This window comes from Salmo salar, chromosome ssa21 (assembly GCF_905237065.1).
Source record: "Salmo salar chromosome ssa21, Ssal_v3.1, whole genome shotgun sequence".
Classification (NCBI taxonomy): Eukaryota; Metazoa; Chordata; class Actinopteri; order Salmoniformes; family Salmonidae; genus Salmo; species Salmo salar.
In genome coordinates this window covers 43,399,745-43,425,000 of record NC_059462.1, presented here as the reverse complement: position 1 = coordinate 43,425,000, position 25,256 = coordinate 43,399,745, and the positions used below count along the sequence as shown (strand labels likewise).

At 49.3% G+C, this 25,256-nt stretch overlaps 1 protein-coding gene across 1 annotated transcript in view; it reads right to left on the bottom strand.

Moving 5' to 3' along the window:
• LOC106582373 (pleckstrin homology domain-containing family M member 3-like) overlaps nt 1-25,256 on the bottom strand; it is a 79,203-nt gene that overhangs the window by 28,773 nt on the left and 25,174 nt on the right. Inside the window, 7 exon segments of the mRNA XM_045704396.1 lie at nt 5,281-5,334; nt 5,422-5,469; nt 5,854-5,946; nt 6,057-6,124; nt 8,162-9,395; nt 13,442-13,630; nt 13,829-13,974. Coding sequence (XP_045560352.1) covers nt 5,281-5,334; nt 5,422-5,469; nt 5,854-5,946; nt 6,057-6,124; nt 8,162-9,395; nt 13,442-13,630; nt 13,829-13,974 — 1,832 coding nt within the window.

The following is a 25,256-nucleotide window of genomic DNA, read 5'->3' as shown; positions in this document are numbered from 1 at the left end:
CAGGGTTCAACAGAAGACTGATCTAACTGCTGTAGGGTTCAACAGACAGACTGATCTAACTGCTACATGGTTCAACAGACAGACTGATCTAACTGCTACAGGGTTCAACAGAAGACTGATCTAACTGCTGTAGGGTTCAACAGACAGACTGATCTAACTGCTGTAGGGTTCAACAGACAGACTGATCTAACTGCTACAGGGTTCAACATAAGACTGATCTAACTGCTGTAGGGTTCAACAGACAGACTGATCTAACTGCTACAGGGTTCAACATAAGACTGATCTAACTGCTGTAAGGTTCAACAGAAGACTGATCTAACTGCTGTAGGGTTCAACAGAAGACTGATCTAACTGCTACATGGTTCAACAGAAGACTGATCTAACTGCTACATGGTTCAACAGAAGACTGATCTAACTGCTACATGGTTCAACAGAAGACTGATCTAACTGCTACAGGGTTCAACAGAAGACTGATCTAACTGCTGTAGGGTTCAACAGACAGACTGATCTAACTGCTGTAGGGTTCAACAGACAGACTGATCTAACTGCTGTAGGGTTCAACAGAAGACTGATCTAACTGCTGTAGGGTTCAACAGAAGACTGATCTAACTGCTGTAGGGTTCAACAGAAGACTGATCTAACTGCTGTAGGGTTCAACAGAAGACTGATCTAACTGCTACATGGTTCAACAGAAGACTGATCTAACTGCTACATGGTTCAACAGAAGACTGATCTAACTGCTACATGGTTCAACAGAAGACTGATCTAACTGCTACAGGGTTCAACAGAAGACTGATCTAACTGCTGTAGGGTTCAACAGACAGACTGATCTAACTGCTGTAGGGTTCAACAGAAGACTGATCTAACTGCTGTAGGGTTCAACAGACAGACTGATCTAACTGCTGTAGGGTTCAACAGAAGACTGATCTAACTGCTGTAGGGTTCAACAGAAGACTGATCTAACTGCTACAGGGTTCAACAGACAGACTGATCTAACTGCTGTAGGGTTCAACAGAAGACTGATCTAACTGCTGTAGGGTTCAACAGGAGACTGATCTAACTGCTGTAGGGTTCAACAGAAGACTGATCTAACTGCTACAGGGTTCAACATAAGACTGATCTAACTGCTGTAGGGTTCAACAGACAGACTGATCTAACTGCTGTAGGGTTCAACAGAAGACTGATCTAACTGCTGTAGGGTTCAACAGAAGACTGATCTAACTGCTGTAGGGTTCAACAGAAGACTGATCTAACTGCTGTAGGGTTCAACAGACAGACTGATCTAACTGCTGTAGGGTTCAACAGACAGACTGATCTAACTGCTGTAGGGTTCAACAGAAGACTGATCTAACTGCTGTAGGGTTCAACAGAAGACTGATCTAACTGCTGTAGGGTTCAACAGAAGACTGATCTAACTGCTGTAGGGTTCAACAGAAGACTGATCTAACTGCTACAGGGTTCAACATAAGACTGATCTAACTGCTACAGGGTTCAACAGACAGACTGATCTAACTGCTGTAGGGTTCAACAGAAGACTGATCTAACTGCTGTAGGGTTCAACAGGAGACTGATCTAACTGCTGTAGGGTTCAACAGAAGACTGATCTAACTGCTACAGGGTTCAACATAAGACTGATCTAACTGCTGTAGGGTTCAACAGACAGACTGATCTAACTGCTGTAGGGTTCAACAGAAGACTGATCTAACTGCTGTAGGGTTCAACAGAAGACTGATCTAACTGCTGTAGGGTTCAACAGAAGACTGATCTAACTGCTGTAGGGTTCAACAGACAGACTGATCTAACTGCTGTAGGGTTCAACAGAAGACTGATCTAACTGCTGTAGGGTTCAACAGACAGACTGATCTAACTGCTGTAGGGTTCAACAGACAGACTGATCTAACTGCTGTAGGGTTCAACAGAAGACTGATCTAACTGCTGTAGGGTTCAACAGAAGACTGATCTAACTGCTGTAGGGTTCAACAGAAGACTGATCTAACTGCTGTAGGGTTCAACAGAAGACTGATCTAACTGCTGTAGGGTTCAACAGAAGACTGATCTAACTGCTGTAGGGTTCAACAGACAGACTGATCTAACTGCTGTAGGGTTCAACAGACAGACTGATCTAACTGCTGTAGGGTTCAACAGAAGACTGATCTAACTGCTGTAGGGTTCAACAGAAGACTGATCTAACTGCTGTAGGGTTCAACAGAAGACTGATCTAACTGCTGTAGGGTTCAACAGACAGACTGATCTAACTGCTGTAGGGTTCAACAGACAGACTGATCTAACTGCTGTAGGGTTCAACAGAAGACTGATCTAACTGCTGTAGGGTTCAACATAAGACTGATCTAACTGCTGTAGGGTTCAACATAAGACTGATCTAACTGCTGTAGGGTTCAACAGAAGACTGATCTAACTGCTGTAGGGTTCAACAGAAGACTGATCTAACTGCTACAGGGTTCAACAGAAGACTGATCTAACTGCTACATGGTTCAACAGAAGACTGATCTAACTGCTACAGGGTACAACAGAAGACTGATCTAACTGCTACAGGGTTCAACAGAAGACTGATCTAACTGCTGTAGGGTTCAACAGACAGACTGATCTAACTGCTGTAGGGTTCAACAGAAGACTGATCTAACTGCTGTAGGGTTCAACAGAAGACTGATCTAACTGCTGTAGGGTTCAACAGAAGACTGATCTAACTGCTGTAGGGTTCAACAGAAGACTGATCTAACTGCTGTAGGGTTCAACAGAAGACTGATCTAACTGCTGTAGGGTTCAACAGAAGACTGATCTAACTGCTGTAGGGTTCAACAGAAGACTGATCTAACTGCTGTAGGGTTCAACAGAAGACTGATCTAACTGCTGTAGGGTTCAACAGACAGACTGATCTAACTGCTGTAGGGTTCAACAGACAGACTGATCTAACTGCTGTAGGGTTCAACAGACAGACTGATCTAACTGCTGTAGGGTTCAACAGACAGACTGATCTAACTGCTACAGGGTTCAACAGAAGACTGATCTAACTGCTGTAGGGTTCAACAGACAGACTGATCTAACTGCTGTAGGGTTCAACAGAAGACTGATCTAACTGCTGTAGGGTTCAACAGAAGACTGATCTAACTGCTGTAGGGTTCAACAGACAGACTGATCTAACTGCTGTAGGGTTCAACAGAAGACTGATCTAACTGCTGTAGGGTTCAACAGAAGACTGATCTAACTGCTACAGGGTTCAACAGACAGACTGATCTAACTGCTGTAGGGTTCAACAGAAGACTGATCTAACTGCTGTAGGGTTCAACAGGAGACTGATCTAACTGCTGTAGGGTTCAACAGACAGACTGATCTAACTGCTGTAGGGTTCAACATAAGACTGATCTAACTGCTGTAGGGTTCAACAGAAGACTGATCTAACTGCTGTAGGGTTCAACAGAAGACTGATCTAACTGCTACAGGGTTCAACATAAGACTGATCTAACTGCTGTAGGGTTCAACAGAAGACTGATCTAACTGCTGTAGGGTTCAACAGACAGACTGATCTAACTGCTGTAGGGTTCAACAGAAGACTGATCTAACTGCTGTAGGGTTCAACAGAAGACTGATCTAACTGCTACAGGGTTCAACATAAGACTGATCTAACTGCTGTAGGGTTCAACAGACAGACTGATCTAACTGCTGTAGGGTTCAACAGAAGACTGATCTAACTGCTGTAGGGTTCAACAGAAGACTGATCTAACTGCTGTAGGGTTCAACAGAAGACTGATCTAACTGCTACAGGGTTCAACATAAGACTGATCTAACTGCTGTAGGGTTCAACAGACAGACTGATCTAACTGCTGTAGGGTTCAACAGAAGACTGATCTAACTGCTGTAGGGTTCAACAGAAGACTGATCTAACTGCTGTAGGGTTCAACAGAAGACTGATCTAACTGCTGTAGGGTTCAACAGAAGACTGATCTAACTGCTGTAGGGTTCAACAGACAGACTGATCTAACTGCTGTAGGGTTCAACAGAAGACTGATCTAACTGCTGTAGGGTTCAACAGAAGACTGATCTAACTGCTACAGGGTTCAACATAAGACTGATCTAACTGCTGTAGGGTTCAACAGACAGACTGATCTAACTGCTGTAGGGTTCAACAGAAGACTGATCGAACTGCTGTAGGGTTCAACAGAAGACTGATCTAACTGCTGTAGGGTTCAACAGAAGACTGATCTAACTGCTACAGGGTTCAACATAAGACTGATCTAACTGCTGTAGGGTTCAACAGACAGACTGATCTAACTGCTGTAGGGTTCAACAGAAGACTGATCTAACTGCTGTAGGGTTCAACAGAAGACTGATCTAACTGCTGTAGGGTTCAACAGAAGACTGATCTAACTGCTGTAGGGTTCAACAGAAGACTGATCTAACTGCTGTAGGGTTCAACAGACAGACAACACTAGATACTGGAGGATATCAGTGTTCAGAAGAGCAGGACCAGAGGGTATATCTCTGCAGTAATATTTAGGGGAGATTACCTGCCTCTCACCCTGATTCCTCCAAAACATGTTTGGGACATATTACATGACTGACAACCCTCTACGGGTCTCCATAAGAACTTCCCTTCTACATTCTAAAGAACATACCTGACCCAGAACCCTCTTCCAAAACTACAAATCACTGAAGACAGAAAAAGTGTTGTTTTAAAAGCCCTCCATCATAACTGTGATATCTAACCTGAGTGTCAGCCTCCAATAGAGACATTCAGTAGCCAGACAGTCTGCCGTGTGACTCCCTGCTAAATCCCCTGTGAGGTGTGTGTGATTGGGTCATTTTCTCAGGGGCCTGCCTGCCTGTCAACAAGGGCTGGACAGTAACAACTGTTCTCCTCCTCTCCGCTTGTCTTATTTCTTCTCATTGGCCAAGTGTTTGCGGTGGTGGTAACCCCCAGATACAGGCCTGTCTGTGTAACAGAGTAGAGCCAGCTATTGAGGGATACTACTAATCAGAGGTGACTGTATCACATGTAAGACGTGTTGGTCACACACACACGCGTACACACACCCACACACCCACAGAGTGTATTGACTGAGGTGTTGGCTCCTTCACGGTAACCGTCACGCCCTGCTGGGGTAACCGTCACGCCCTGCTGGGGTAACCGTCACGCCCTGCTGGAGTAACCGTCACGCCCTGCTGGAGTAACCGTCACGCCCTGCTGGGGGTAACCGTCACGCCCTGCTGGGGGTAACCGTCACGCCCTGCTGGGGGTAACCGTCACGCCCTGCTGGGGGTAACCGTCACGCCCTGCTGGGGGTAACCGTCACACCCTGCTGGGGTAACCGTCACACCCTGCTGGGGTAACCGTCACACCCTGCTGGGGTAACCGTCACACCCTGCTGGGGTAACCGTCACACCCTGCTGGGGTAACCGTCACACCCTGCTGGGGTAACCGTCACACCCTGCTGGGGTAACCGTCACACCCTGCTGGGGTAACCATCACACCCTGCTGGGGGTAACCATCACACCCTGCTGGGGGTAACCATCACACCCTGCTGGGGGTAACCATCACACCCTGCTGGGGGTAACCATCACACCCTGCTGGGGGTAACCATCACACCCTGCTGGGGGTAACCATCACACCCTGCTGGGGGTAACCATCACACCCTGCTGGGGGTAACCATCACACCCTGCTGGGGGTAACCATCACACCCTGCTGGGGGTAACCATCACACCCTGCTGGGGGTAACCATCACAGCCTGCTGGGGGTAACCATCACACCCTGCTGGGGGTAACCATCACACCCTGCTGGGGGTAACCATCACACCCTGCTGGAGTAACCATCACACCCTGCTGGGGTAACCGTCACACCCTGCTGGGGTAACCATCACACCCTGCTGGGGTAACCATCACACCCTGCTGGGGGTAACCATCACAGCCTGCTGGGGTAACCGTCACAGCCTGCTGGGGTAACCATCACACCCTGCTGGGGGTAACCATCACACCCTGCTGGGGGTAACCATCACACCCTGCTGGGGGTAACCATCACACCCTGCTGGGGGTAACCATCACACCCTGCTGGGGTAACCATCACACCCTGCTGGGGTAACCATCACACCCTGCTGGGGGTAACCATCACACCCTGCTGGGGGTAACCATCACACCCTGCTGGGGGTAACCATCACACCCTGCTGGGGGTAACCATCACACCCTGCTGGGGTAACCGTCACAGCCTGCTGGGGTAACCATCACACCCTGCTGGGGGTAACCATCACAGCCAAGCCAGGCAGTCAATGTGTGGATTGAGAAGACTACAACTATAAATTCATTGATTACAACAGGTTTAATGAAGGACATCCTGACCTAAGCTTATGTGTGAAAGCGGAAACGATGTACAGTCGTGGCCAAAAGTTTTGAGAATGACACAAATATACATTTTCACAAAGTTTGCTGCCTCAATGCCTCTAGATATTTTTGTCAGATGTTACTATGGAATACTGAAGTATAATTACAAGCATTTCATAAGTGTCAAAGGCTTTTATTGACAATTACATGAAGTTGATGCAAAGAGTCAATATTTGCAGTGTTGACCCTTCTTTTTCAAGACCTCTGCAATCCGCCTTGGCATGCTGTCAATTAACTTCTGGGCCACATCCTGACTGACGGCAGCCCATTCTTGCATAATCAATGCTTGGAGTTTGTCAGAATTTGTGGGTTTTTGCTTGTCCACCCACCTCTTGAGGACTGACCACAAGATCTCAATGGGATTAAGGTCTGGGGAGTTTCCTGGCCATGGACCCAAAATATTGATGTTTTGTTCCCCGAGCCACTTAGTTATCACTTTTGCCTTATGGCAAGGTGCTCCATCATGCTGGAAAAGGCATTATTCGTCACCTAACTGTTCCTGGATGGTTGGGAGAAGTTGCTCTCGGAGGATGTGTTGGTACCATTCTTTATTCATGGCTGTGTTCTTAGGCAAAATTGTGAGTGAGCCCACTCCCTTGGCTGAGAAGCAACCCTACACATGAACGGTCTCAGGATGCTTTACTGTTGGCATGACACAGGACTGATGGTAGCGCTCACCTTGTCTTCTCCGGACAAGCTTTTTTCCGGATGCCCCAAACAATCGGAAAGGGGATTCATCAGAGAAAATGACTTTACCCCAGGCCTCAGCAGTTCAATCCCTGTACCTTTTGTAGAATATCAGTCTGTCCCTGATGTTTTTCCTGGAGAGAAGTGGCTTCTTTGCTGCCTGTCTTGACACCAGGCCATCCTCCAAATGTCTTCGCCTCACTGTGCGTACAGATGCACTCACACCTGCCTGCTGCCATTCCTGAGCAAGCTCTGTACTTGTGGTGCCCCGATCCTGCAGCTGAATCAACTTTAGGAGACGGTCCTGGCGCTTGCTGGACTTTCTTGGGCGCACTGAAGCCTTCTTCACAACAATTGAACCGCTCTTCTTGAAGTTCTTGATGATCCGATAAATGATTGATTTAGTTGCAATCTTACTGGCAGCAATATCCTTGCCTGTGAAGCCCTTTTTGTGCAAAGCAATGATGACGGCACATGTTTCCTTGCAGGTAACCATGATTGACAGAGGAAGAACAATGATTCCAAGCACCACCCTCCTTTTGAAGCTTCCAGTCTGTTATTCGAACTCAATCAGCATGACAGAGTGATCCCCAGCCTTGTACTCGTCAACACTCACACCTGTGTTAACGAGAGAATCACTGACATGATATCAGCTGGTCCTTTTGTGGCAGGGCTGAAATGCAGTGGAAATGTTTTTGGGGGATTCAGTTAATTTGCATGGCGAAGAGGGACTTTGCAATTAATTGCAATTCATCTGATCATTCTTCATAACATTCTGGAGTATATGAAAATTGCCATCATACAAACTGAGGCAGCAGACTGAAAATTTATATTTGTGTCATTCTCAAAACTTTTGGCCACGACTGTACAGAACCATGTTTTTAAACAGTATATGACTGAAGTACAGAACCATGTCTTTAAACAGTATATGACTGAAGTACAGAACCATGTCTTTAAACAGTATATGACTGCCTGTGTTCATATATGCATGTGTGTGTGCGTGCAGACTATCCACACGTATGCAGCAGATATGTGTGTCTAACGTGTACTATGTATGCATCCCTACGTGTGTGTATGTGTGGGGTACATCCGTGGGGTTCAGAGGAGTGTGTTAGATTAGTGCGGGCGGTGTTGGCCGTGACAGGCCTCCTCAGAGCCCCCTCCAGGCCAATGGTAGGCCCATAGAGGGTCCATGGATGGCTGATGGTAGGCCCAGAGGGTCCATGGATGGCCGATGGTAGGCCCAGAGGTTCCATGGATGGCTGATGGTAGGCCCAGAGGGTCCATGGATGGCTGATGGTAGGCCCAGAGGGTCCATGGGATGGCCGATGGTAGGCCCAGAGGTTCCATAGATGGCTGATGGTAGGCCCAGAGGGTCCATGGATGGCTGATGGTAGGCCCAGAGGGTCCATGGATGGCTGATGGTAGGCCCAGAGGGTCCATGGCAGGCCCAGAGGGTCCATGGATGGCTGATGGTAGGCCCAGAGGGTCCATGGATGGCTGATGGTAGGCCCAGAGGGTCCATGGATGGCTGATGGTAGGCCCAGAGGATCCATGGGATGGCCGATGGTAGGCCCAGAGGATCCATGGGATGGCCGATGGTAGGCCCAGAGGGTCCATGGACGGCTGATGGTAGGCCCAGAGGGTCCATGGCCCATGGTAGGCCCATAGAGGGTCCATGGATGGCCGACGGTAGGCCCATAGAGGGTCCATGGGCTATGGTAGGCCCATAGAGGGTCCATGGATGGCCAATGGTAGGCCCAGAGGGTCCATGGATGGCCGATGGTAGGCCCAGAGGGTCCATGGATGGCTGATGGTAGGCCCAGAGGGTCCATGGATGGCCGATGGTAGGCCCAGAGGGTCCATGGCCCATGGTAGGCCCAGAGGGTCCATGGATGGCTGATGGTAGGCCCAGAGGGTCCATGGCCCATGGCAGGCCCACAGAGGGTCCATGGATGGCCGATGGTACGCTCAGAGGGTCCATGGCAGGCCCATAGCGGGTCCATGGATGGCCGATGGTAGGCCCAGAGGGTCCATGGCCTATGGTAGGCCCATAGAGGGTCCATGGATGGCCGATGGTAGGCCCAGAGGGTCCATGGCAGCCCCATAGAGGGTCCATGGATGGCCGATGGTAGGCCCAGAGGGTCCATGGATGGCCGGGGGAAGGTTTTAGCACCACCGGCCTCATTAATCCTGCAGTGTTTTGAAGTGCAAGGCGTTAGTCGCCGAGCGCTAATGATGTACTGGTAAACAGGGTCTCTAGTGAGAGAGGAGCACTCCGGGGTCGCCACCACTGCCGTGAACACCACGGCCTTCTTCCCCTTCCGAAAACCAGCTGGGATAACTCTGGGGGAGTGTGTGTGTGTGTGTGTGTGTGTGTGTGGAGTAGGAGCGTCTCAGAGCCCCACTCTCTCTGTTCGTCTCGGTCTTCAAACAGACTGCAACAACAGCACAGCAGAGAGATTGAGACAGACATCAAAAGAACAGGTGAACCTGTCATGGTCAACAGTAGACTACACTAAACACACACAGACGATATAAGCCTGCCATTCCAGAATGGATAGGACTCCTAAAACGCATGAAGACCACACGCATGGACCATGCCTCACTTAAAAAATACATTTTAGCTCAATACAAGTCATCTGGATGAAAATACAGTTGAAGTGGGAAGTTTACATACACCTAGGATGGAGTCATTAAAACTCGTTTTTCAACCACTCCACAAATTTCTTGTTAACAAATTATAGTTTTGGCAAGTCGGTTAGGATATCTACTGTGTGCATGACACAAGTCATTTTTCCAACAATTGTTTACAGACAGATTATTTCACTTATAATTCACTGTATCACAATTCCATTGGGTCAGAAGTTTACATACACTAAGTTGACTGTGCCTTTAAACAGCTTGAAAATTCCAGAAAATGATGTCATAACTTTAGAAGCTTCTGATAGGCTAATTGACATCATTTGAGTCAATTGGAGGTGTACCTGTGGATGTATTTCAAGGCCTACCTTCAAACTCAGTGCCTCTTTGCTTGACATCAAGGGAAAATCAAAAGAACTCAGCCAAGATCACAGAAAAAAAAATTGTAGACCTCCACAAGTCTGGTTCATCCTTGGGAGCAAATTCCAAACGCCTGAACGTACCACGTTCATCTGTACAAACAATAGTACACAAGTATAAACACCATGGGACCACGCAGACGCCATACAGCTCAGGAAGGAGACGCGTTCTGTCTCCTAGAGATTAACGTACTTTGGTGCGAAAAGTGAAACTCAATCCCAGAACAACAGCAAAGGACCTTGTGAAGATGCTGGAGGAAACAGGTATAAAACTATCTATATCCACAGTAAAACGAGTTCTATATATCGACATAACCTGAAAGGCCGCTCAGCAAGGAAGAAGCCACTGCTCCAAAACCGCCATTAAAAAAGCCAGACTACGGTTTGCAACTGCACATGGGGACAAACATTTTACATTTGACATTTTAGTCATTTAGCAGACGCTCTAATCCAGAGCGATTTACAGTAATGAATGCATACATTTCATGCATTTTTTTTGTTTTTGTACTGGCCCCCGTGGGAATCGAACCCACAACCGAGGTGTTGCACACACCATGCTCTACCAACTGGAGAAATGTCCTCTGGTCTGATGAAACAAAAATAGAACTGTTTGGCCATAATGACCATCGTTATGTTTGGAGGAAAAAGGGGGAGGCTTGCAAGCCAAAGAACACCATCCCAACCATGAAGCACGGGGGTGGCAGCATCATGTTGTGGGGGTGCTTGCTGCAGGAGGGGCTGGTGCACTTCACAAAATAGATGGCATCATGAGGACGGAAAATGACGTGGATATATTGAAGCAACATCTCAAGACATCAGTCAGGAAGTTAAAGCTTGGTCGCAAATGGGTCTTCCAAATGGACAATGACCTCAATCATACTTCCAAAGTTGTGGCAAAATGGCTTAAGGACAACAAAGTCAAGGTATTGAAGTGGCCATCACAAAGCCCTGACCTCAATCCTGAAAAAGCCTGTGCGAGCAAGGAGGCCTACAAACCTGACTCCGTTACACCAGCTCTGTCAGGGGGAATGGGCCAAAATTCACCCAACTTATTGTGAGAAGCTTGTGGAAGGCTACGTGAAACGTTTGACCCAAGTTAAACAATTTAAAGGCAATGCTACCAAATACTAATTGAGTGTATGTAAACTTCTGACCCACTGGGAATGTGATGAAAGAAATAAAAGCTGAAAAAGATAATTCTCTCTACTATTATTCTGACATTTCACATTCTTAAAATAAAGTGGTGATCCTAACTGACCTAAGACAGGGAATTTTTACTCTGATTAAATGTCAGGAATTGTGAAAAACTGAGTTTAAATGTATTTGGCTAACTTTCGACTTCAACTGTATATATATTTTGGAATGCCAGGAATTGAGGGGGAAAATTAGCTTCTCAATTACAAATTGACTGACCAGAGAACACTGTTTTCACAGACATGTTGAGCGTTGATGTACCAAACAGAGCTAGTGTGTGTGGAGTGTGAGGAGGGGGTTAGGGAGTGTCAGAGGGCGTCCATCACCCCAGAGACAGACCTTTTAGTCTGGGCACCCTCACATAAACACATTCCCATCATACACTCACATACTGGCCTCAGCGGAGCCTTCAGGCTACACTTAACACATTCATGCTTAACATGGACTAGGAATCAAGTCAACAAAGGGGCTTTCAATGGACATCAGACATACAATCCCCTTCCATACTTCTTCATTATGTTCCTGTGCTTTATGAAAGCCTACTTTGATGTTTCCAGTCTCATAAAACCATTCTCTGTGTTCCTCCTTCATCTTCCTACTATGGTACTGCGTCATCCTTTCACTGTCTCATCCCCCAACATCTTGCCCATTGACAACCATTTACATCTCTAGTCAAAATGGATTTAATTAACAATCAAGGCCTTGATGAATCATACCTCATCCCCCTCTCGTCCATCCCTCCCCCTCCCCTGTCCATCCAGCCCTCGTCCTTACCCCTCCCCCTGTCCAGCCCTCGTCCTTACCCCTCATCCTTACCCCTCCCCCTGTCAGCCCTCGTCCTTACCCCTCCCCCTGTCCAGCCCTCGTCCTTACCCCTCGTCCTTACCCCTCCCCCTGTCCAGACCTCCCCTTCTACAGAGGTCCTCAGTGATATCAGCGAGGCAGTTGAACAAGTATGCTCTGAAGGACTGGAGCTTCTACCCCCCCATACAGCCTCTTCTACCCTACACTCCTCACACTTCATACCCATACAGCCTCTTCTACCCTACACTCCTCACACTTCATACCCATACAGCCTCTTCTACCCTACACTCCTCACACTTCATACCCATACAGCCTCTTCTACCCTACGCTCCTCACACTTCATACCCATACAGCCTCTTCTACCCTACACTACTCACACTTCATACCCATACAGCCTCTTCTACCCTACGCTCCTCACACTTCATACCCATACAGCCTCTTCTACCCTACGCTCCTCACACTTCATACCCATACAGCCTCTTCTACCCTACGCTCCCCTCACACAGCCCCTTCTACCCTACACTCCTCACACTTCATACCCATACAGCCCCTTCTACCCTACACTCCTCACATGTCATACCCATACAGCCCCTTCTACCCTACACTCCTCACTCCTCACACTTCATACCCATACAGCCTCTTCTACCCTACACTCCTCACACGTCATACCCATACAGCCTCTTCTACCCTACACTCCTCACACTTCATACCCATACAGCCCCTTCTACCCTACACTCCTCACACGTCATACCCATACAGCCCCTTCTACCCTACACTCCTCACACTTCATACCCATACAGCCTCTTCTACCCTACACTCCTCACACATCATACCCATACAGCCTCTTCTACCCTACACTCCCCTTACACTTCATACCCATACAGCCCCTTCTACCCTACACTCCTCACACGTCATACCCATACAGCCTCTTCTACCCTACACTCCTCACACTTCATACCCATACAGCCTCTTCTACCCTACACTCCTCACACTTCATACCCATACAGCCTCTTCTACCCTACAGTCCTCACACTTCATACCCATACAGCCCCTTCTACCCTACACTCCTCACACGTCATACCCATACAGCCTCTTCTACCCTACACTCCTCACACTTCATACCCATACAGCCTCTTCTACCCTACACTCCTCACACATCATACCCATACAGCCTCTTCTACCCTACACTCCCCTCACACTTCATACCCATACAGCCTCTTCTACCCTACACTCCTCACACGTCATACCCATACAGCCTCTTCTACCCTACACTCCTCACACTTCATACCCATACAGCCTCTTCATACCCATACAGCCTCGGCCACGGCAGCGCGGCAGCTGAACAGTTATGCTCTGAGTGACTGGAGCTGCTGTCTCAGGCGCAGTACTGCAGCCAGACCCTCACAGTGTTCATACAGACACGGGTTCAACTGCTGCACATCCAGCAGGGGCTCCTCGTAAACAAACTCCAGGAACTCCTTGGCCTGCTTGGACACCTGGACAGAATAGGGAGAGGAGGGGTGGGCTGTGTGTAAGGTCAAATCCTAACTTCAGAAGTATACGTAACTAAAACTGTCCCACTCAGTGGGTGTTTCAGACTTTTTCTGTAGGTTTGTGAATAGGTTGCGTGCGAGTGCATATGAACACATAAGTCGCTCTGGTAAATGACTTGTGGAGAACATCACCATTCTCACCTTGTGTCTGTTGGTGTCCCAGTTGTGCAGCAGGCGGGCAGGGATGAGGAACAGGTTGTCTTGATGACAGCTCTGGCAGTAGTACCAGCCACTGTAGCAACACACCTTGGCCTTGCCCCGCGACAACCCTACTGGCTTCTGACACCCTGCACAGAGATAGAGAGGAGATACTGGGTGAGGGAGTGTGTGTGTGTGCTCATATCTGAATGAGTGTATGGGTCTACAGATAAACTAAACCACTAAACACTCTCTGTATCTACAATTCAAAAAGGTGAGTGATGAAGTCCCTAATTTATTAGCTGTTATTACACGTTGCAACAGCCATGCAGGTCAACGATTGAGGGGCTGTTGACCTCCACAGGTCAAAGGTCAGGAGATAGAAAAACAGATTTGCCATGGTTAATGATTAGAGTCCCAGTCTGAAAGACTTCATATGTACCTCTCTCTCAATGCCACACTAACCACTTGCAACCAAGCAAACCAACATCTAGAACTACAAGGACTTCCAAAAACATCCCCTGTTCAGTGAATCCCTCCAACCCAGTTGAGGCTGAGGCACAGATTACAAGGTTTCCCCACTCCACCCTGTAGTCAAAATAAGAGGTGAACTCAATGCTCAACTCGCTTAGAAAACAGTAGAAAGGAAAGATCCTAGGCTTCTATTGATGTCCTTCAGTAGTGCTGCTATCCTCTGAAAACTCTCTGCTTTGTCTTGGTCTCTTTGTTGTTGCTGTCTGCGCTCCCCCAAACACTCTGGGCCCACGCCACGGGCCACGCTCAGAACCCAAACAGGTGACCGCGGCAACGGCAGGTGTCCCTTATCCCCAGGACGATCTGGGAGGGACGGGGCCCAGGACGCCACGGAGGAAGAAAGGAACAAGGGAAGAAGGAGATGGAGAAGGTAATGGAGGGAGAGGGGGAAGGAGCGCAGACGGATACGGACTTGCACGCTCTTTGTCTTTTTCGGTGGAGCGTAGCGCCTGCCTCTGTACTTCACAGAGACGAGAGGGGGAAGAGATCAGGCGTGGATAGAGAGAAAGAAGGAAAGAGACGGAGGAGAGAAAAAACAGAGGATAACACACCAACAGCGGCTATCAAAACAGCCGATCTGGACTGGAGAGAGGTTCAGAATGAACCTTATTCAATCGAGTACAGGCTTAATTAACTGAATGGACAACAGAGACAGAATGCAATATGGAATTTGATGAAATAGTTTGGGGTATGGCCTCGTCTCCTTGGAGCCAGATGCTGATGACAGGTAGCCCTTTGCTGGGCAGATGGCATCGAAACCCCCCCGCTGGGGGAAAGGAGTTCCAGCGACGGGCCTTAAGGTTATTATAGCTGGTGGTGGTGAGGAGGTGGAGGGTTGTCCAAGACTGTTGCTGAAAAACAGGAAGTGAGAGAACATGGGCAAGTTGACATATAAATACATCAACATTTACACCAATTGGTTGAGACAGGAAAGTGATAATTGCGAGAATAAGAGCGAGCCCATAGGTTAAAAAGCAAACGCGCTTTATTGTGCCGTGCTTATAGGCTAAAGGTAAATAGGTAAATGACATTCAGCTGATGGCTAATAAGAGGAGATTAACGAGATGCTACGCTGATGATGATATGTTTGTATTCATTCCCACTACGACCGTAGAACAGGAAACAGAGTGAATTAGGTAATGCTGCTTGATGAAGTTAAACAAGCATTCAGATCAGCCTCCCTGACTGAACATTCAGATCAGCCTCCCTGACTGAACATTCAGATCAGCCTCCCTGACTGAACATTCAGATCAGCCTCCCTGACTGAACATTCAGATCAGCCTCCCTGACTGAACATTCAGATCAGCCTCCCTGACTGAACATTCAGATCAGCCTCCCTGACTGAACATTCAGATCAGCCTCCCTGATTGAACATTCAGATCAGCCTCCCTGACTGAACATTCAGATCAGCCTACCTGATTGAACATTCAGATCAGCCTACCTGATTGAACTTTTGTGAACTACATTACAAGTCTCTGTTTTCTGCAGAGGCTTTCTATTGGCTGTTGTTGAAGCTCTGTCAATGAAGACCTAGAGGAAGTGAGACTGGCTCTACTGCTCTAGGGATACAGAGAGAAAACAAACTAAAACACATACAGGGCCGGTTCAAGAGTATTCCTGGACCCAGATGAAGCCTAGCACTTTTAATGGAGGGCCAAGTGTAAAATGAATCTGGGAGTTGGTTTTCCATTCCCCACTGTGGACAAAAGAGAAGTCAATGTAAAAAACATTACAGACCTCAAAGAATACATAAACCACAAAACCTCCCCAGCCGACATCTTAATTAGAATAATGTCTTCCTTAAGGTCCCCTCAGACTCTGGGGACAAACTTTGAGGCCCATTAGTTTCTACTTTATTATTCGGTCAGAGGGAAAAACTTAGAACTCAACCCAACGCAATATAACAGAGGCCACATTATAAATGAGTATGATAAATTACTAAGCAGGGACTGATGTGCTGTGGCCCTGTTTCTCTTGGAGAGAGAGACCATCTCCTCCTTATGCCTTCCTAAACCCAAACCAATATGGCATAAATACAGGGGCTGTCCTGCCACTGGCTGAGGTTAGGAGCTAGCCATGCACCAGCCAGCCACCATCAGGCACACTGGAGCTAATGTCAACTTGAGGTTTTTGGGGCAGGGACCCCAAGCTATAAAAAGACAGAGTTGGTGTCTTCCCCCTCAACTCTAGTCCCCTCTCTACCATCCAACTCTGAGCCTAAACACACACACACACACACACACACACACACACACACACACACACACGTGTCCTGGAGGCTGCAGTGCAGAGCGTACCACAGACCACGCAGCGGGGTGTCGTATGTCGATGCTGCCCTGTCATCAGCGTAGGAGCGCAGCACAAACCCACACTAACCACCCCTGCTCCATAAATACATCCACTCCCCCAGAAACCAGCTTGCTCTGCTACCCATCCACTCATCTCACAGCGGATGGATGGGCTTTAGCCATTGGGGTTTTTCTCAAAAGGGTTCCTCGGAAATTATTGATGATTGGTAAGTTACCAAATCGCTAACATCGTCGTTTACACAACTACACCTTGGCTTCTGTATGGTCTATATTCTCTGAAATAGACCAGCATCTCTAAATCTGGACCGTAACTTGTGTTGGATGGTGCGGCTCCTATACTAATGATGCGGACGATGTGGATTCCCTTAGTGAGAGTGAGATGGATGCCAAGGCCTCCAGGGAGAATGTCCAGCCAGCAGAGAGGAGAGGATGGTCAGCGCCAGTGGCCAAACGCTGTGACCCAGCTAGCTGCTGGGTCTTGTGGACAGCACTACTGATACGGTCAGTAAAGAAAACAAACAAGAAAAACCCTTGCACAAAAAAATGATAATCCCAAACGCATGTGGAGCTACATCATGGATACATGTCCTCCCCAAAGAACCACAGCTCACGAACACAGCTGGGTGCATTCTACAAGCCTTCTAAGGTAGAGTGTAGAGGGCAGAGGGACAGAGCAGTGGTGCTCATGGGAACAACATGCCCTCTTGGAAATCCTGTGTCCACCAGTGTGGGAAGTGGGAAAGAAGAAGAGGTATCAAACCATGACCCCCCCATCTCATGCTCCCACTTGAGAGGCCACCTAGATTAGAACAGAAACACTATTCTAATACTGAGGCCCCCCAGGCTTGCCTTCTATGGTGAATCTGTGGCCCCTGTGCCCCAGTCGCACAGCTAGAGGGTCTTTCTGCTCTGTCGTCCCCAGAAAGGGGCTCCCACTCAGCCACGCTTTTAACACCTCTGTGTGTGTGTGTGTGTGTGTGTGTGTGTGTGTGTGTGTGTGTGTGTGTGTGTGTGTGTGTGTGTGTGTGTGTGTGTGCACAGGGGGCAAAGACAAGAGGCCTCTTCTTTGATGTGTCTCATTCAACACTCAAATTAAAATGTGTGCAAAGAGACAGAGAGACAGAAACACAGAGAGACAGAGACAGAAAGAGAAAGAGAGACAAAAGCACAGAGACAGCGGAAGAGTAGAGAATGCAGTGAACACAGTGAGAGTATGGACAGTGCAGTCCTCTCCTCAGTTCTCCTGTCCTCCTTGTCCCTACAAAGCCCTCTCCTCTGCGGACCCCGTGAATCCACACAAGCTGAATGACCAGGGTCAAGCAAACTTTAAGAGGAACCTGGGGGTACATTCTGCACCCCATAGAGGGCTAGAGGTGGTATTGGGGGGTCTCAGGCTTCAAACGAACACCGGCCACAAAAGAACAACCCTGTGTTCCTCCATGTGTAATTAGCTGAATAAATATTGCTAATTAAATACTGGTTCAGTATGGGTTTGATGTGAACAATCACTTGCCGTGGATGGGGGTGGGGCTCGCATATGCATATGTGGTGCCATTCTATTGAGTTGAAACATATTGACGAAGACAACACATGGGTGGAAGGGCAGTCTTTCATGGTGAGTCCTGCATGACTGGCCAGCAAGATATAGACCTGTGTAGATGATTGTATAGATTAGCTAATCTACAGCGCATTCCGAAAGTATTTTGTTACGTTATAACCTTATTCTAAAAGGATTAAATAAGACATTTTCCACATAAATCTACAGAAATGTTTGCAAACTTAAAAACAGAAATACTTTACTTACATAAGTATTCAAACCCTTTGCCATTAGACTCGAAATTGAGCTCAGGTGCTTCCTGTTTCCACTGATCATCCTTGAGATGTTTCTACAACTTGATTGGAGTCCACCTGTGGTAAATTCAATTGATCGGACATGATTTTAAAAAGGCACACACCTGTCTACAGAAAAGGTCCAGTTGACAGTGCATGTCAGAGCAAAAACCAAGCCGTGAGGTCAAAGGAATTGTCCCTAGAGCTCCGAGACAGGATTGTATTGAGGCACAGATCTGGGGAAGGGTACCAAAGCATTTCTGCAGCATTGAAGGTCCCCAAGAACACAGTGGCCTCCATCATTCTTAAATGGAAGAAGTTTGGAACAACTAAGACTCTTCCTAGAGCTGGCCGCCTGGCCAACCTGAGCAAATCAGGGGAGAAGGGCCTTGGTCAACCTTATGGTCACTAAGACAGAGCTCCAGAGTTCCTCTGTGGAGATGGGAGAACCTTCCAGAAGGATAACCATCTCTGCAGCGCTCCACCAATCAGACCTTTATGGTAAAGTGGCCAGACGGAAGCCACTCCCTGGTAAAAGGCACATGACAGCCCGCTTGAACTTTGCCACAAAGGCAAGTAAAGGACTCTCAGAACATTAGAAAAAAGATTATTTGGTCTGATGAAACCAAGATTTAACTCTTTGGCCTGAATGCCAAGTGTCAAGTCTGGAGAAAACCTGGCACTATCCCTACGGTGAAGCATGGTGGTGACAGCATCATGCTGTGAGGATGTTTTTCAGAGGCAGGGACTGGGAGACTAGTCAGGATCAAGGGAAAGATGAACGGAGCAAAGTACAGAGAGATCCTTGATGAAAACCTGCTCCAGAGTGCTCAGGACCTCAGACTGGGGCAAAGGTTCACCTTCCAACAGGACAACGACCCTAAGCACACAGCCAAGACTACACAGGAGTGGCTTCGGGAAAAGTTTATGAATGTCCTTGAGTGGCCCAGCCAGAGCCCGGACTTGAACATCTCTGGAGAAACCTGAAAATCTCTGTGCAGCGACGCTCCCCATCCAACCTAACATAGCTTGAGAGGATCTGCAGAGAAGAATGGGAGAAACTCCCTAAATACAGGTGTGCCAAGCTGTAATCGCTGCCAAAGGTGCTTCCGCAAAGTACTGAGTAAAGGGTCTGAATACTTATGTAAATGTGATATTTTATTCTTAATACATTTGCAAAAATGTCTAAAACTGTTTTTTGCTTTGTCATTATGGGGTATTGTGTGGAGATTGATGAGGGGAAAAAACTACTTAATCCATTTTAGAATAAGGCTGTAACGTAAGAAAATGTGGATAAGTCAAGGTCGTCTGAATACTTTCCGAATTCACTGTAGTGCATTCAAATAGTAGTATTCATCTGGCCAGATGCATACAGGTCTTAAGTTCAATATTCATCAAGAACTGATACACTGAATGTGTTCAGCCAGGCTCAGAACATTTTTGAGAATGTTGTTTGTGGTTCATGTAAGTAGCTTTGAGACGCCAGGCCAAAATTCCTCATGACAGGCCGCTGCTCTAACAATGATATTCTGATTTCTTTCTCCAGTCAAGAAGAAAGCTGAGAGAGAAACAGTAGACATTTTGAGTTAGCCAAACACTTTTTGGGGGGGAAGGTTCAAGAAGCTATCAGGGAAAAGGACAGGGCAAGGCAGGGGGGGAAGGCAGACAGGAAGCTATCAGGGAAAAGGACAGGGCAAGGCAGGGGGGGAAGGCAGACAGGAAGCTATCAGGGAAAAGGACAGGGCAAGGCAGGGGGGGAAGGCAGACAGGAAGCTATCAGGGAAAAGGACAGGGCAAGGCAGGGGGGGAAGGCAGACAAGAAGCTATCAGGGAAAAGGACAGGGCAAGGCAGGGGGGGGAAGGCAGACAGGAAGCTATCAGGGAAAAGGACAGGGCAAGGCAGGGGGGAAGGCAGACAGGAAGCTATCAGGGAAAAGGACAGGGCAAGGCAGGGGGGGAAGGCAGACAGGAAGCTATCAGGGAAAAGGACAGGGCAAGGCAGGGGGGGAAGGCAGACAGGAAGCTATCAGGGAAAAGGACAGGGCAAGGCAGGGGGGAAGACAGACAGGAAGCTATCAGGGAAAAGGACAGGGCAAGGCAGGGGGGAAGGCAGACAGGAAGCTATCAGGGAAAAGGACAGGGCAAGGCAGGGGGGGAAGGCAGACAGGAAGCTATCAGGGAAAAGGACAGGGCAAGGCAGGGGGGAAGGCAGACAGGAAGCTATCAGGGAAAAGGACAGGGCAAGGCAGGGGGGGAAGGCAGACAGGAAGCTATCAGGGAAAAGGACAGGGCAAGACAGGGGGGAAGGCAGACAGGAAGCTATCAGGGAAAAGGACAGGGCAAGGCAGGGGGGAAGGCAGACAGGAAGCTATCAGGGAAAAGGACAGGGCAAGGCAGGGGGGAAGGCAGACAGGAAGCTATCAGGGAAAAGGACAGGGCAAGGCAGGGGGGAAGGCAGACAGGAAGCTATCAGGGAAAAGGACAGGGCAAGGCAGGGGGGGAGGCAGACAGGAAGCTATCAGGGAAAAGGACAGGGCAAGGCAGGGGGGAAGGCAGACAGGAAGCTATCAGGGAAAAGGACAGGGCAAGGCAGGGGGGGAAGGCAGACAGGAAGCTATCAGGGAAAAGGACAGGGCAAGGCAGGGGGGGAAGGCAGACAGGAAGCTATCAGGGAAAAGGACAGGGCAAGGCAGGGGGGGAAGGCAGACAGGAAGCTATCAGGGAAAAGGACAGGGCAAGGCAGGGGGGGAAGGCAGACAGGAAGCTATCAGGGAAAAGGACAGGGCAAGGCAGGGGGGAAGGCAGACAGGAAGCTATCAGGGAAAAGGACAGGGCAAGGCAGGGGGGAAGGCAGACAGGAAGCTATCAGGGAAAAGGACAGGGCAAGGCAGGGGGGAAGGCAGACAGGAAGCTATCAGGGAAAAGGACAGGGCAAGGCAGGGGGGAAGGCAGACAGGAAGCTATCAGGGAAAAGGTCAGGGCAGGGCAGGGGGGAAGGCAGACAGGAAGCTATCAGGGAAAAGGACAGGGCAGGGGGGAAGGCAGACAGGAAGCTATCAGGGAAAAGGACAGGGCAGGGCAGGGGGGGAAGGCAGACAGGAAGCTATCAGGGAAAAGGACAGGGCAGGGGGGGGGGAAGGCAGACAGGAAGCTATCAGGGAAAAGGTCAGGGCAGGGCAGGGGGGGAAGGCAGACAGGAAGCTATCAGGGAAAAGGACAGGGCAGGGCAGGGGGGGAAGGCAGACAGGAAGCTATCAGGGAAAAGGACAGGGCAGGGCAGGGGGGAAGGCAGACAGGAAGATTAACACAAGATTGTTTTTTTTGTTGGACTATCCATTGTGCTCTGGCCTCTTCTACAAAATCCTAGTCCACTAAGTTGCTGAGGCCTGATGGGTAATTAGGAGACATCAGAGCCCAGGTGAAAGGAGGGTGCACATGCTCCCCCCCAGAGCCCCTCACACAGGCACAGGAGGGGGTCCAATCCACCATCCATCCTTTGTGGGGGGGTAACAAATTGGGACATGGGGGTGTTGGGCGGTGGGGGGGATAGAAGAGGGACAGGGTGCTCAATCACAGACCCCACATAGACAGAGAAGTGAGGGGCAAAAGCTATAGTAATGGGGACCCCTGAACCCCCTCCTACACTCCCTGGACATTGTGCTCTCCGTCAGACCCCACAATGGTATCTTCCCCCCTCCGTCAGACCCCACAATGGTAACTTCCCCCCTCCGTCAGACCCCACAATGGTAACTTCCCCCCTCCGTCAGACCCCACAATGGTAACTTCCCCCCTCTGTCAGACCCCACAATGCTAACTTCCCCCCTCCGTCAGACCCCACAATGCTAACTTCCCCCCTCCGTCAGACCCCACAATGGTAACTTCCCCCCACTGTCAGACCCCACAATGGTAACTTCCCCCCTCCGGCAGACCCCACAATGGTAACTTCCCCCCTCCGGCAGACCCCACAATGGTAACTTCCCCCCCTCCGGCAGACCCCACAATGGTAACTTCCCCCCTCCGGCAGACCCCACAATGGTAACTTCCCCCCTCCGTCAGACCCCACAAAGGTAACTTCCCCCTCCGTCAGACCCCACAATGGTAACTTCCCCCTCCGTCAGACCCCACCATGGTAACTTCCCCCTCCGTCAGACCCCACCATGGTAACTTCCCCCCTCCGTCAGACCCAACAATGGTAACCCCCCCCTCCGTCAGACCCCACCATAGTAACTTCCCCCTCCGTCAGACCCCACCATGGTAACTTCCCCCCTCCGTCAGACCCCACCATGGTAACTTCCCCCCTCCGTCAGACCCCACCATGGTAACTTCCCCCCTCCGTCAGACCCCACCATGGTAACTTCCCCCTCCGTCAGACCCCACCATGGTAACTTCCCCCTCCGTCAGACCCAACAATGGTAACCCCCCCCTCCGTCAGACCCCACCATGGTAACTTCCCCCTCCGTCAGACCCCACCATGGTAACTTCCCCCCTCCGTCAGACCCCACCATGGTAACTTCCCCCCTCTGTCAGACCCCACCATGGTAAGTTCCCCCTCCGTCAGACCCCACAATGGTAACTTCCCCCTCCATCAGACCCCACAATGGTAACTTCCCCCCCCTCCGTCAGACCCCACAATGGTAACTCCCCCCCTCCGTCAGACCCCACCATGGTAACTTCCCCCCTCCGTCAGACCCAACAATGGTAACTTCCCCCTCCGTCAGACCCAACAATGGTAACTTCCCCCTCCGTCAGACCCAACAATGGTAACTCCCCCCCTCCGTCAGACCCAACAATGGTAACTCCCCCCCTCCGTCAGACCCAACAATGGTAACTTCCCCCCTCCGTCAGACCCCACCATGGTAACTTCCCCCCTCCGTCAGACCCAACAATGGTAACTCCCCCCCCTCCGTCAGACCCCACCATGGTAACTTCCCCCTCCGTCAGACCCCACCATGGTAACTCCCCCCCTCCGTCAGACCCAACAATGGTAACTCCCCCCCTCCGTCAGACCCAACAATGGTAACTTCCCCCTCCGTCAGACCCAACAATGGTAACTTCCCCCTCCGTCAGACCCAACAATGGTAACTTCCCCCTCCGTCAGACCCAACAATGGTAACTTCCCCCTCCGTCAGACCCCACCATGGTAACTTCCCCCTCCGTCAGACCCAACAATGGTAACTCCCCCCTCCGTCAGACCCCACCATGGTAACTTCCCCCCTCCGTCAGACCCCACCATGGTAACTTCCCCCCTCCGTCAGACCCAACAATGGTAACTTCCCCCCTCCGTCAGACCCAACAATGGTAACTCCCCCCTCCGTCAGACCCAACAATGGTAACTCCCCCCCTCCGTCAGACCCAACAATGGTAACTCCCCGCCCCTCCGGCAGACCCCACAATGGTAACTTCCCCCTCCGTCAGACCCCACCATGGTAACTTCCCCCTCCGGCAGACCCCACCATGGTAACTTCCCCTCTATGCTTCCCCCCCTCTCTCTAACTTACACTAGCTCTCTCGTACTCTCTCCCTGCCTTTGCCTGCTGTCCTCACGCCCCCTAATCCCCCTAAGAGAGCCCTGGTGGCCAGAGATATTTGTTTAGGGGAAAGAGATTAAAGTGTAATACAACAGACTGGCCCCTGACTCTCTGTCCTAAGATAAGTGACTGACAAGACCAAGCAGTCAAAAGGAAATTGGCACTCTACCAAGGAGCCAGGCAGGGACAGAGAGAGTTGGACAGAGAGGGAACAGAGAAAGAGAGAAAGAGAGAGAGAAAGAGAGAGAGAAAGAGCGGGACAGAGAGAGAGAGTAGAGAGTTCAGTGAACACAGTGAGAGCATGAGAGACGAGCGAGTTTGAATGAACGAGAGAGAAAGGAAAAAGGATAAATGGGGAGAGAAAGAGAGCGTAATAAAAGAGGTTTGTGAACAGAGCATGGAAAAAGCTGTATCCAGCTGTTATTCTAAGCTTGGGTCTCGACACGACTCATTCAAACACCTCTGCAGCCAAAGCGAACAGAACAGAGCCCCTGAATCCAACAATTAGCTTCCGCATTGACCACAGCATCCCGGCCGCCCGGGTGCCTGTCTTTGATTCTAAAAAGGGATTTTTCCCCCTGCGCTTTATGCGGGCCAATTATTGTCAGGTGCCCGCTCTCTTTGTTCAGAGGACCTTTCAGATGCATTAATAGAGGACTGGTTACAGACTGGACTGGTTACAGAAGAGGAGGAAAACACCTCATTCATCCCCTTTTAGTGAGCACACATTTCACACCCAGAGAGACCAAACGCAGCGCCGCCATGGTTCCATTTACTGAGCTGTCTGTCAGTCAGCTTGTGAAGTCTCTCTCTATCTGGTAGTGAGATATCAGTTAAGGTCCAGAGGCTGACGACGCAAACAGATATAGTGGGGAGTAGGACATCTCTAGGGGGAATTATGAACTGTAGCTATATCTCTAGGTTACAACTTACATTAAGTTGCTCTTATAACTGTGTACTTTACACTAGTATCAACATTGTAATAACATGTTTTTACATAGATAGTACTTGAGTAATTGCATTTCAATTGCATAGTAATGGAACTCATATATTACAGACAGGCCATAGTGAATAATAAAACATCTACCACCAGACAATGACCAGTATGTATGTGTGTGTGTGTGTGTATGTGTAAGGTGTTCATTTTGGGGAGGGGTCTGTGACCCCCAGTAGAGTAACAGGTGACTGGTCTGAGGTCAAAAGAGAGACCCAGACACCATGACCCCCAGC